The 12712-nt window shown below is 39.2% G+C and overlaps 1 protein-coding gene across 4 annotated transcripts in view; it reads right to left on the bottom strand.

Moving 5' to 3' along the window:
* Positions 1 to 12712, bottom strand: part of RSPRY1 (ring finger and SPRY domain containing 1) — a 42610-nt gene that overhangs the window by 13009 nt on the left and 16889 nt on the right. For all 4 annotated transcript variants that reach the window (XM_006190124.3, XM_032486383.1, XM_032486384.1 and 1 more), the window contains 8 exons: positions 12211 to 12323; positions 11017 to 11143; positions 10179 to 10237; positions 8221 to 8287; positions 7689 to 7820; positions 6671 to 6786; positions 5596 to 5739; positions 1196 to 1307 (listed from right to left, as the gene is read on the bottom strand). In XM_006190124.3, coding sequence (XP_006190186.1) covers positions 1196 to 1307; positions 5596 to 5739; positions 6671 to 6786; positions 7689 to 7820; positions 8221 to 8287; positions 10179 to 10237; positions 11017 to 11143; positions 12211 to 12323 — 870 coding nt within the window. The remainder of the gene's footprint in view (positions 1 to 1195; positions 1308 to 5595; positions 5740 to 6670; positions 6787 to 7688; positions 7821 to 8220; positions 8288 to 10178; positions 10238 to 11016; positions 11144 to 12210; positions 12324 to 12712) is intronic.

Genomic DNA, 12712 nt, shown 5'->3' with positions numbered 1-12712 from the left:
ATTTTAGTTTCACTTTGGTTTTCAACCCTATTTTCCAAATTTTTATAATAAACTTCAATAATCCTTTTAAAAATTATTTAAAAAAAACATACAAGGCAGTCTTTGCAGACAGTGCCTCTATCTCACACTCTGTTAAATGAAGAAGTTCTATGTTCCTTAAAGAACCTGCGAGTCATTAAAATTATGGCTTATGTAGGCTTTTCAGGTTTTTTACTTTCCCACACTATCAATTAGTTAATTAAGAGGAGCTGGCCCCTCAGGGCAGTGGTCAAATTCTTGCTCTCTTAGCAAGCCTGAAAATTCAGTTTACATTTATATTGCTGACTGGGGCGGGAAACAGAGAGAGGGCAGCTTGGAGAAGGAGCCTGGCTATATCCCCTATCTAGCTCCAACGCTGGGAATGAAATTTTTCCAGAGGTTCCATCCCCTACGATATGACTCTTCGTCTTCAGAACAAGGCGGGGTCCCAGGAGGCCCGGTGCTATACCACCTGCCAGCAGGGAAGCCCTGTTTTCACTGTATGTTTATTTGAGGGTAAAAAGACTCAATAACCTTAATTGGACTAAGGCCTTGGATATTGCAAACTGATTGGAACAAAAATTGAATGCGGCAAAAAAGATGCTGTTGATAAGATATATTCTTTTTTTTTTTTTTGGATAAGATATATTCTTGCTAAAATCCTAGAGTCATGATTGAGAGTCCTGGTAGCCTATGCCCTCTACAGCATCCCAACCCTGACGCCTGGAGAACTGAGGCTGGGCAGAAGTGTCTGAGGCCAAAAATGCTTGAGTCCTTCTTAAAAGCTGCTCTAGAGGCATCCAGAATGTGTCCACTGAATAGTGCTGATTCTCTGAAAACAACCTCATTTATTGGCATTACAATTTCAATGTCCTCAATATCTCCATGGCTGCTTTGATTCAAGACACATATCCAGAGAAGAAAATAGAATGATAATTTTCCACTAAATTAAAAATAGTTTATAGTCTGAAATATTTTGCTAAAGGAAGGGCTTGACCAGAGGTGACTATCAGGAGGGTACTGTTCACGTCCATGGCAGGGGATACAGATGCCAATATCCCTTTTCATATTTAATCTTTTTCCAGTAAAACATTTTAAGGCCTAACAGAATAGATGTCTCATCATAACCAGATGTCTTAACCTAGTTGATAAATTCATGATGGAGAGGAATGAATACCTTCTTTCCAACAGGGGTGTAGGTGAGGCTTACTTCTGGCATTATACCATATCAGCTGCCGGCAGCCATCATACGCACAGGAGTATTCGTCATCCCCAATGCCGTAGCCTTCCTGGGGGGAGACAGGGCCGAGAAGATTAGCAAGGTTCTGCCTGCTGTGTTCTGGGAAAAAAGAGTGTGTCTTTTATAATCATTAACCTAGTGGCTGGAATTTCTAAGCTTTTTGGTTGAAGGGAGAGTCTACGGTTCTTGGAAAATACTACAATTCTGATGTAGAGTCAAAACAGACAATGACTTCACCAACAAATACTTTCCAAGTTTATGTTCTGTGTTAAGAGGAAATAAAGGCTCACAGAAGTCAACCAGCTTGCACAAAGACATATTACTAAAAAGTCAAGTTTGGACCTTGGAATTATCTGATTCCAAGGCTGGTGTGCTTTCTACTTCACAGTGGCTTGGCAAACATCTTTCCTGCATGTAAAACTTCCACATGCTCAGAGATTTCAAAACTTGAAACAAGAGAAAAGTTACAGTGGATAATCAGCTAATACGTATTCTGAGATCCGCTCAATTTGAACATCATACAGGTCCTTGGTAGCTTCTTTTATTACTTACTGCCTTTTAATCATTTCACAATTATTTTATTGTTAACATAAAAGGGTGGATGGGATCTTAAGAAATTATTTTGAGTACATATAAAAAAATTGAAATAGATGAAGCATGCAGATCAGACAACTGCTATCTAAGAGTCAACGGTGAAAGATTCTAGTGAAGAAAGGCAACGAAAATATGGGCCAAATCCAAGTAAGATTTCAGATCCTGACGACAGTCTTCTCACTCTATGTGATAAACAATGAAATAAGGAGATAGACTGGAAAAAAGACTCCAACATATTCCTTGACTACTTGGACTACAACATACTGAATTCAGATGAGTGTTCTCTGAAGTGAGACTTCTTAATCAGCTGTTCTAACAGTCCTACTCAGACTACTCAAGAGTTAAATGAACTCACAAAAGGATATGAAGAAATTCACCTGTCTGTTAGAAAGAACACCTGGCTAATCCCTTTCAAAGCCTGAACAAATAAGTAATAAACTTATTTTTTATTTTGTGGGTGTGGGGGCACAGGCAAAAGGCAAGCAATTCTTTTCTAGCTTCCCTTTCTAATGTCCTAGGAAGTCCTCCACAGAACACTTGAAATTCATAGAAGATTCCTAGTCACCAAGAACTGATTAACAGCAAACTTTACCATGCAATGTCTTCTGTGCCTGAATGAATTTCACAATGGAGTGGCACTGTGGGGCAAAGGAAGAACTCTAATAACTTTAACCACAGGTCAACTTCTACAGGCTAAGAACTAGGGACCTCTGCTAAGTAGAGATCCCTTTAAAAATCCCTTTGAGCTTACATATCAAAGAGCAATCTAGATGTATTACACCCTCTTCCAACATGAAAACACTCCCAGCAGGACTAACTATGGCTTCCATCAGCTGAGACAGAGAAATGAGAGAACAGGGTAGTTATCCTGGCACTTGGGGTGCTAATTTTGATCTGCCCGTTTCTGGTTATATATAATTTAGCAATGGAAACATTACTAAAAACAAACAAAAGGGTTTATCCATAGCGTGTCATTTAAGGAATATTTTGATTCCTTTCCTGTGGCGGTAGACACCATCCTTTTTTCTGCTCTCTAGCATCCTGACCCTTTCCTGTTATGGGGAGTGTAATGAAGATACAGTGTCCTGCCTTCTGCTCTGGAGGTAGAGGGGTAAGATGTTACCTAGGCTTAGCCAACTGGACCCGCCCATCAGACCCCCAGTGTGGTGTGAGTAGCCCCCCATGGAGGAATGGATGGGACTGATTTGTGGTGGCAGTGCTGACATCATGACCTCTAAAACACTGGCTGTTCTATTTCCTGTCTCTTGGCCTTCTGGTGTTGCCTGAGTCTGTCTAGTTCCCAAAGCCCTCAATGGTGTGGGATCTCCTGATAGGTTTATAGTCATTCTTTTTCTCTTTAAGATAACAGATTTATTTTCTCCAAGGCAAGAGGCTTCAACAGGGAAAGGAGCAGGGCTACCTTGATCAGGGTTTGAATTCTTCTCCAGTAGTTAGTTGGAGGCTAGGTGACTTTGGCAAAGTTTCTAAATTAATTTCTCTGAACTTCATTCTTTTCATCTTTAAATGGGAGAATAATACCTTCCCGGACTTCAAAATGATTAGAGATGGGTATGTGAAAGACCTATCACATGGTAGAAGCTCGCAAAACGATAAAAGATATATAAGTCAAAATGCACCCTTGGAGACTTGTTCCTGCCAACCCCTATAAAGATACACAGCTCAACACTCTGGTCATTCTTTCAAAACTGAAACCAAAGCAGTAAGAGTTAAAATAAGAAGCATTATGAATGGACTTCAAATCTTTGGAAACTGGGTGTATCCTAGGAATGACTTATTTCATAAAACCACACCCTGTCTGTACAGGCAAAAACATTCAGAATCACCAGAACAGTGTCCATTTGAAGCAAAGTTGTAAGTATGGCAACATCATTAAAATCCTACATTTGGGAAAAGATACATCAGACTTCATCCATTTCTAACCAACCAGTACTTGGATCAAGGAAAAATGTTTTGTTTTTATTTTTTAAAGAAATTAACAGTCTATCAAGCAATCTGGAGTATAGGAAAACTATTTTAAACCTCTTAATTTGAGAAGTCAAAGTTTATGCAAATATATGGCAGAAATTAGTTTCATCCACCAGATAAAATTATTCAGCTTCACTGCCCCCCCCCCCAAATTACAACATTCAGTCACAATGTGACTACACCTAGACCTGCAGTGTGTTTGCTGCCAAATCAGGAGAGACAAATTTTACACTGAATCGTCCTCTCTAGAGAAATCCACATTTCTTTTAGTTCTGGAACAATTTTTTACTTCCAAATGAGGAGGCTAGCTAATTCTCTGGGATTTGCCCCATTTTCAAATGCAAAGAACACAACTACTGTAGAATAGAAAGGGGACTGAATTCTAGTCCTAGTTCCTTTATGCTCCCCTCTCAGACTTAGTTTTCTAATCTATGAAATGGAAAATGTGACAGTAAAAATTGTGGGGATCGGATGATAGGCTCTAAAATGAAGGTGCTCTGGAAAGTAAGATTTTTTAAGTCCTGAAAAACTCATCCTGAGGACATCATTTGGGGCGGGCTGTCAGTGTAACTTACAGTATGTTCTTTAAATCAACGCTCAAGTTCGGCACTAAAAGACTAACTGGCATTGTTCTTCAGACCCAATTACTTCTGACTACATGGTGCCACAAAAAAGCCTCATGCTTCCATGTTTCAATTAAGACCTAATTGACCAGGAGGCCTTGCATCAGGAAAGATTCCCAACAAAAGCAGTGGCAGACTGGGGTCTAGTTTTCCACGCTGGACAAGAATCCAGACCTGATCTCTCCACTGGCCCTCTTTCTTCAATTTGTCACTTTCCAGCAAGGAGTTTACTAAAGTGCCATGAACAATTCCAGGATGCTGTATGGCCTTGCTGAAAGGGCCCTTTAGAAACTATCCTTCTGGCAGGCAAGTTTAGTTTGACTTTGTTGAATCACTTTAAAAACCCATCCCAGGCCCTTATACATGGGATGGGAAGCTATTATTCAGATTAACAAAACAAAATCTGAGGGGCTTTTCTCAAAGGGTAAAAACCTTATGTCCACAAAATATTCCTGATCAAAACTGGATTAAATCCAAACGGCTTATAATGTGACTAATAGAAGAAAGCTCATTGGGCTGGGCATTAGAAGGGTATAAAGTGTCAAGAAATCAACATCTGTAGGGAAGGGAGGAACCCCAACCTCTCACACTGAAGTAAAAGTAGCCCAATCCTGCTCCCTCTACTGGATTTAATCTTCCCTTTTATGTTTCAGCTTTCAATAACAAAAGATAAATACTAAATATTGAAAAGAAATGTGCCTACTAATTACAAGGTAAAAGTAAAGTAAGAGGAGTCAAGCCAGCATTTAGTATCTATGAAAGTAACAGAATTCTATGAAGTTCCTAAAGCTTAAATGCAAGGTAGAAACCATCACTAATCCCAGTATAAAAACTGAGCCAAAGATGTGGCTGGATCCAGAGGAGAGCCTGCAAAGAAAAAGGACATATCCAAACTCTGGGTGGAAAATTAATGTGAACTTAAAACTCAAGGGGGGAAAAAAGGCTGAGGGACAATTTCACTTGTGTTTTCCTATTTCTGAAGCAGTTTAGAAAACCGCTGTAGGGATCTGGCCCCAGATGCTTCAGCCCAAGGAACAATTATTGTGCAAACCTGTCTGAAAAATGAGAATCCTCCACCCATTCACCAAAAAAAATGCTGCAGCCCCCATCTGCACAGCTGTCCAAGGTACTTACATGATTGAGAAATTTGCTGTCTCGTGTAGCCCAGCCGATCTGCATGACGCCAGAAGTGACCACTGTTACTTCATAGTACCACACCCCAGCATCCACACAAAAGGTGCAACGCACACTTTCAAAAGAGGAGGCATCACAGCGAGCCTGGAAAAATCAAAGAGCATGACAGCCCACCATTAATGTCTGAAGACCACCAGAGATGACTGACTACTCAGAGATTGAATGTATTCTTCCTCATTAAAGCTCCTGGTGGACTACTGTCTCCTTCTCTGTGCATTTGCAGTGACAAAAAGTAGAAAAGCAAATGAAGCACACTCTATTTTATAGTTTTATTTCCAGGGAGTTCTGGATTGGAAGGACTGGAAGACCTCAAAATTAAGAATTAGTGAAGGCTACTGGCTTCATTTTTAAGTACTTACAGAGATTTGCTCTTATAGTAGAATCTTTTACAAACGCATAAACATTGCTTTGACCTGTACTTGTTACGGAGGGAGACTGAGGGAGAGGATATTGAAGGGTATAAGATGGGGTACCTAAAAATAATCTACAGCTGAAAACTACATAAGGCATTTGGCAAGACGTAAGATCAAAGAGCTGTTTGCAGCCATTCTTCAAATAGCTCTTTAATCTTGACATGTCTAGTGCCTTATGGTACCTTCCTGTATATAAGCAGCTCTTTCATCAAGCTTTATCCCCAAATCAGCAACATTTCCAACATACAGGGAGAAGGTGAAGCTCTAGACTGAATATCACTGGTTATGCAGGGATTTTTAAAAGGGTGGGCCTCTTCTAAAAACACTAGTCTTTGTACTTTTAGCTGAGTAAAATGGCTGAGATTAAAATCAGACATTTAAACCAGTCAATAAACATTACAGTGCTTATGGGACCACATGAGATATGAAAGAGTAAGTAATATCCTAAACACCCTCTCTCCCGCCACTTCTACCTCTAACCACTCTTTGAGTATGTAATAAACTTCCATCTATTTTGCAAGAAATTGCTTTTGTTCAGAACCAGGGCATGAAAATGAGAACAAGATTTTCTCCTCAGAATGGTCCGTCTACAGAAACTTTACCTCCAAGCCATGGGGCGAGATCTTCAGGTACTCGCTGACATCGTTGCTATTCAGCATGGCCCTAATGCTGTTCAAGTCCACCTTCTCATAGGTCAGCTGCCTACCTTCTTTTAAAACTGCAAAGAAAAAGCGGGCATGTTTCTGAGGCAGGTTGTTGTGGGAGAAAAGCTACTGTCATTGCTAGCTGCCATTCCAGGTAAGAAGTGGAGGCGGTCATGAACGGCACAGCTGGTAGACTTACAACCCTGGCTTTGCTGCTACCCTGCCGTATGAAGATTAATTAAGCAAATGCTCGTAAATGCGGCACTGCTAGGTTTGTATTTTTGTTCCCTACTGTCATTATTTTGCATGCAACAAACTCCAAATGCTACTTTTTCAGAAATATCCTTTAACTGGCACTACACAGGCCGTACACTGAGCAACTCCCCAGAGTGTTGCAGTAGGAGCAGAGGCTTATATGTCCAACTGTGTTTTAGCACAGTGCTACCCATGGAGCTAGGGTGAGGATACAGCAGTAGAATGGTTTTAGTTCTAGTAGCCCTTGGAGGAGAAAAAGAAAAGTTGGGAGGGAGCAACCTTTATGGTATCAGTAAGACACGACTTGAGTTTTGAGGAGCAAAGTTGGGATAGAGAAAAGAGTAAAGAGAGGGAATTCCAAGTGAGGGGAACAGGCCCAGGGGTAGCAATGACTGGTACCTGCTCGTAGGACAGTGAGAAAAGAGTCTGTGTTGGGAAGAGTCGATTAGACAGTGCCATCTGATTAACAGCCTTGATGAAGCAGGAAATAGGGTACTAGTAAGAGTTTTTGAACAGAAGAGTGCTGCAGTTAGAAGCATTCCATCTAATTGTCCGAAGAGCCCCTGGAATCCTTTTCTGCTACTATACAGCCAACCTAGCAGTAGAGGACCTTATATAGAAAGACTCACTCATTATTACAAAGGAAAGACCAGTGATCCTATACAGGAAATGGATTTAGAAATGTAAACAAGCATTTTAGTAAAGGACAACTCCCACTTACAGAGATTGTCTAAGCTCCACTGGGCGCAGAAACCAACTTGACGTTTCAGGTAATCAGGATCATCAGCCCAGGACTCCAATGTGACAAGCCGGTTACTAATACTGGATTCAGATATAGTCAATTTATTTTCACCTGTTTGGGAAGACATAAACCTTACATTAACCATGAAAGAGTAGGATGATTTGCCGGGCAGATTAGTGGAGGGAAGGAGTGAGAAGAGATAATTAGAGAATATGGAAACTATAATGACAAAGCCCAAGAGCTCTATTTTCTAGAAAGCAGCAATATCATCACAATTTTTAGCTCTAAAAAAGTAGGTAATCACAGTCACCGAGTTCTGACTCTTAGGTGAGAAAACTCTTGCCTTTGCTACTGTTACATCTTACTGGCCTTGAGGTGTTTACCCAGACACATAAGAATGTATGCATGTTTGATGGGGTTCAAAAGCGTCAGCTCATCCAGTAACTAAGAAAAATAAGATGTTTAACAAGTGATACAGAAGATCATCAGTGCAAGAAGTCACTATACCTACTTGTCTGTGCAAACTTTTCCAGAGCGATAAGTGCAAAAAGCATGACTGTGGGGTGGGACTGTAATTTCTGAAAGACAACAAAAGATAAGAAAACAAAAAATTATTCCCCTGCAGAGGCAGCAAGTTATCAATTTCCTTTTCTTATCCAATATGTGCTAGATTGTTTCCGGAGCAGTCAGAAGTTTTACTTATTCAAGTCCTTGATTATGCATTTGCTAATATTGTTAGTAAGAAACAAGTGAGTCTCTTAAAACTTTACATTCTTTTATTGAAGTTACAGGGTTCATTTATAGATATGGAACTTTCAAAAGTATCTTGTTAAATGCACTATGTTATTTTACTTAGTAACATTTATATTAAAGCTTTGTTAAATAAAATCATGCTGATTCTTATATTCATTTAAGCAAGCCAAACAGAAGCCTAGAAGTATAGCTAAAAATGGCTTTCTATTCAGAATCCTAGAAAGAACTTTTCATCACTAGTCCCCAAATTATAAATAATGATATTAACAACAAATGGTTTCATTTTCAATCTGTTCTCTGAAAGGAATTCCATAAATGCTGCTGGTAGGTGGAAGAGGGCAACAAGTGAGCTCTTTCAGTTACATTTAAGCTCATGTCACTCACATGTGTTCAGATTTAAAGAAGGTCTATCTGTTTAACATCACATCTCCTCAGATCCATCCTTTCCCATAGCTACGTTAGGGGCCTGCAAAGGAGCTCTAGAGCATCAGATGATTTCTGCTCTCTCCTCTGGTGACCAGCTAGGTTCTGCAAAGCCCATATAACCACTATCCTCCCCTGCGGCAAAGCCTGTTTAGCACCCTGCTTCTCACCATATCCATCCTCAGTCCCTCTGTCTGGCTTTGCAGGCCCTGAGTCCTCCTGACCTGGCTATGCAATCTATGTCCTCCTGCCTCTCAACACTGTTTTCCCACCAGTCAGTTCTCTGTAATGTGCTGGGAACATGGCCATTTCTATATCTGGGCTTCTGCTGGTGATGTGCCCTTAGCCGAGAAACCCAATTTTCCCCTCCTGTGTACACAATCAAATCCTAACCTTATGGCGTGACCCAACTGAGGTCCCACCTTCATCAGGAAGTCTGCCTCCCATGACTCCCAGCCCCTACCACTAATCCCTCCCACCTCCCAATCACCTTCTCAGAACTCTTGGCACTTAGTTTGAAGGAAGCAATTTCGTCCTTGATCATATCCTGTCATAAAATGGAGGCTAATTATCTTGTCTGAGTAGTTTTGTTCCCTCAACTAGCCAGGAAACTTCTTGAGGGCAAAGGGCTGTTATGCCACTTCTGTATCCCTGCAGTGCTTGCCTAGCATAGTGTTAAATGCTTTAAGTACATCTCATATAGGTACCAAAAAATAAGGTCTTTCAGATTTTGAAAAAGGCCAATGCACACTAGGCCTGCAAAAATAACTTTTAAAAGTACAGACCAGTCAAGACTGCCGTCCAGCAATGTGAGAGATCCCACAGTACAGCCTCAGCCAACCACAAGCTTCACAGACAATATATCAAATGCTCCATGACAATAATTTTAAGAGCAGTAGAGAGTGGGGAGGGATGGAGGAACAGAGATTTATATACACTGGGAATCTAACCTGACGGTTTCCTGGCTTAGAATGCCATGTAATTTTGTTTCCACTGGGAAGGTTCCTACTACCATTTGGCAGACTCTAAGGACACACACAAAAAAGCCAATCGTAGCAGATACCTTATGACTAAATTTAAAACCAGACCAACTCAGCTGTTTTTGCTTGCAATAAATTCCTATCCTGTCCTTTTTTTATTTTTTTAACATAGGCGGGAATAAACACTCAGGAAACACCTGCAAATAAAATTTATAGCTGATTCCATTCTCTGTGCCAGTGGCTAAACTGGTAATTTTCGAAAAATGCACAATTCTAGATGACTAAGAATAACTAGCTTTGATGTCTCACTTACCAGACACTGTAGCAAATATTCCAGTATTCCTGGGCTAAGTAAACCTATACTTGCAGGACCTAGATGAATACAACAAACACTGGATATAATTAAGTGTGCAATATGATTTTGAATTAGTAACTAATATTAATAAAATTGTTCATGTAGAACTCTTTTACAAGGTACTCAACAAATGTGTTATCTTATTCAAGTCTCCTGCTCTCAAGTAGGGAACAGTACTATCCCCATTTCACAGCTGAGCAACTGAGCCCACAGAGTCAGTCCTGAAGTGACTTACTCCAGGGCACTGAGGGAGCACACAGCAGAGGCTGAACCAGACCCATGTGCTCTGATTTCTAACCCATTGTTTCTTCCACCATAAATGATACAACTAGTTGAGCTTTGCTGTTAACTGTCCTAAAATGGATAATAGCACTCATAAACAAGTTAAAAATCTGCCTGTATTCTCAGGAATTGCTCCAATTCCTCTTCCTCTACCTAGTATTTCTTCATTATCTAGCTAAACTTAATAAAGTGTGTGTGTATATGTATATTACATACATATACCTATATAATCTTTATCATACTGAGTTTAGCCTTTTCTCTTATTTTTAAAGAAAATAAGAAAAACTTTTTATTTTAAATTTCCCCCTGAAAGTCCTCAAAGCTAAATTAGCTTGCATTTACCTCTGTGGCCTCATGTAATTTTTTTCCAGTTAGACCCTGTCCCTCAATTTTTTTTTTTTCTTTTGAGACACTTCTTTCTGGTAAAGCAGGTTTGATCAAAGACCTGCAGTGCAATCTTCCCTTTAACGTCAAACAACTTAAGATCTTCCTTGGCGGAGCTTCCCAGAGTTACCTGCTAGTTTCTCAGCCAAGCAGCCTAGGACTGCAGATGTGTTCCTGTGTTTGGCAGGATGACCTGAGTCCTGGCAAGCTACTTCTCCATTTAAATTGAGAATTTCAGTCAATTTCTGGAGTGCATCCTAAAAACAAGAATATACAAGTGGACTTGACAAATATATTACTTAGGTTTCTTCCCCAAGGTACTTCTTTGACACAGAAGCTATAACCCGGTGTTAAATTAACTCAGAATGACCATACAAAAATAATATAATGTATCCAAATGATAACATATCCAAATGATAACATTAGTGATGGGAAATATTTAATCAACCTGAAAATTTTCTCCCATGAATGGCTAAATACCATTTAATTTAAAATGCACCAGTTGTAGCAAATATATACTATATACTATTGAACTATTAAACAGACTAAATCCACCCGAATGCCAATATGATTGATAACCATAGGGCCTAGTGATGTTGAAGCAAAAAGTAACTTAAAAAAAATTTTTTTTTTACCAATCAAGAACAAATATCACCAGAGTTTTTGAGGCAAATTATAACAGAAACCTCATATAAGCCCAGGCAAAGGTTAATTAATTCATCAGTGACTAAGCCAAAGACCTTTCCCTTCTGTCCATATTTTCCATGTTGGGCCCAAATGTCTGAGGCTTAAACAAATGAAAGATGCCAGAATCCAAAAATTTTTTAAAGAGGATTCCATTGAACATATGGAGTAAGACCATGAAAGTTTGATACTTCTGTTCTACATAAGGGATAATCAAGGTTATACCAATCTTTAACATGTTTAAGACTCAAAAGTGCTTTCTGCATAATTGTTTTTTTCTCTTAATAGAAGCATTTTAAAAACTTTTGTTATGAGGAAATTGTTCAGAGAGAGATAAGAAAATTGGCTCAGCAATTGAACATTCACTTCCATTTCAAAGATTGCCATTTCAGATATAAATGCTTCCATTTTTAACATTTTAAAAAATTTAAACTGAAGTTTAATAGTAAGCTATTATTAGAAAGAGGGATGTAGCAATTCATTAGTAATAAAGAACAAGTTTACATAATGAAATTAATATTAAATAAGAGTGACCCACAATATATAAAGAGGAAATGCATTATATCAAATGCTCTTTGTGATTATTCATCCTGTGTTTAAGCATAGATGTCAGTTTCACAAAAGATAAGCATTAACTTACTTTAGTGGGCAATGGACATTCATCTAGTAACAATGTTATGACAGCTGGTCCCAGTGGATCTTCCAATGGAATAACTCTAATTAAAGACTGGACAACGTCCAACCATCCTTCATCTAAGAGCAAATCAAGAAGATTATATGATGGAGCCACTATTTTTAAAATGTGAAAATATTTAACTTGTAGCACAAGATGACTTCACATTAAAATAGAAACAGCTTGGCCTTCATCCTATAGCTTTTAAGCAGCTGATATTTGGCATGGACATAGTCATCGATTGCTAGTCATCACAGTAGAGACAAAGAATCCTAACTTACAGGAGTCTGGTGATTTGGGGCTATCTTTTATTTGGAGAAAATTCAAGCTATGGTCCTAGGTTTCCCAATTATGATTAAAACAGTTTTTAGCATCTTATTTATGGCCTAGGAGTTAACTGAGAAAATGAAGTATCTGAAACAACTGTCTCTATCTTCAGAATGACACTTAGGAAATTGAGGGACAAAAA

This window comes from Camelus ferus, chromosome 9 (assembly GCF_009834535.1).
Source record: "Camelus ferus isolate YT-003-E chromosome 9, BCGSAC_Cfer_1.0, whole genome shotgun sequence".
NCBI lineage: Eukaryota > Metazoa > Chordata > Mammalia > Artiodactyla > Camelidae > Camelus > Camelus ferus.
The sequence above is the reverse complement of the archived record's forward strand: the minus strand, read 5'-3'. Positions and strand labels throughout refer to the sequence as shown.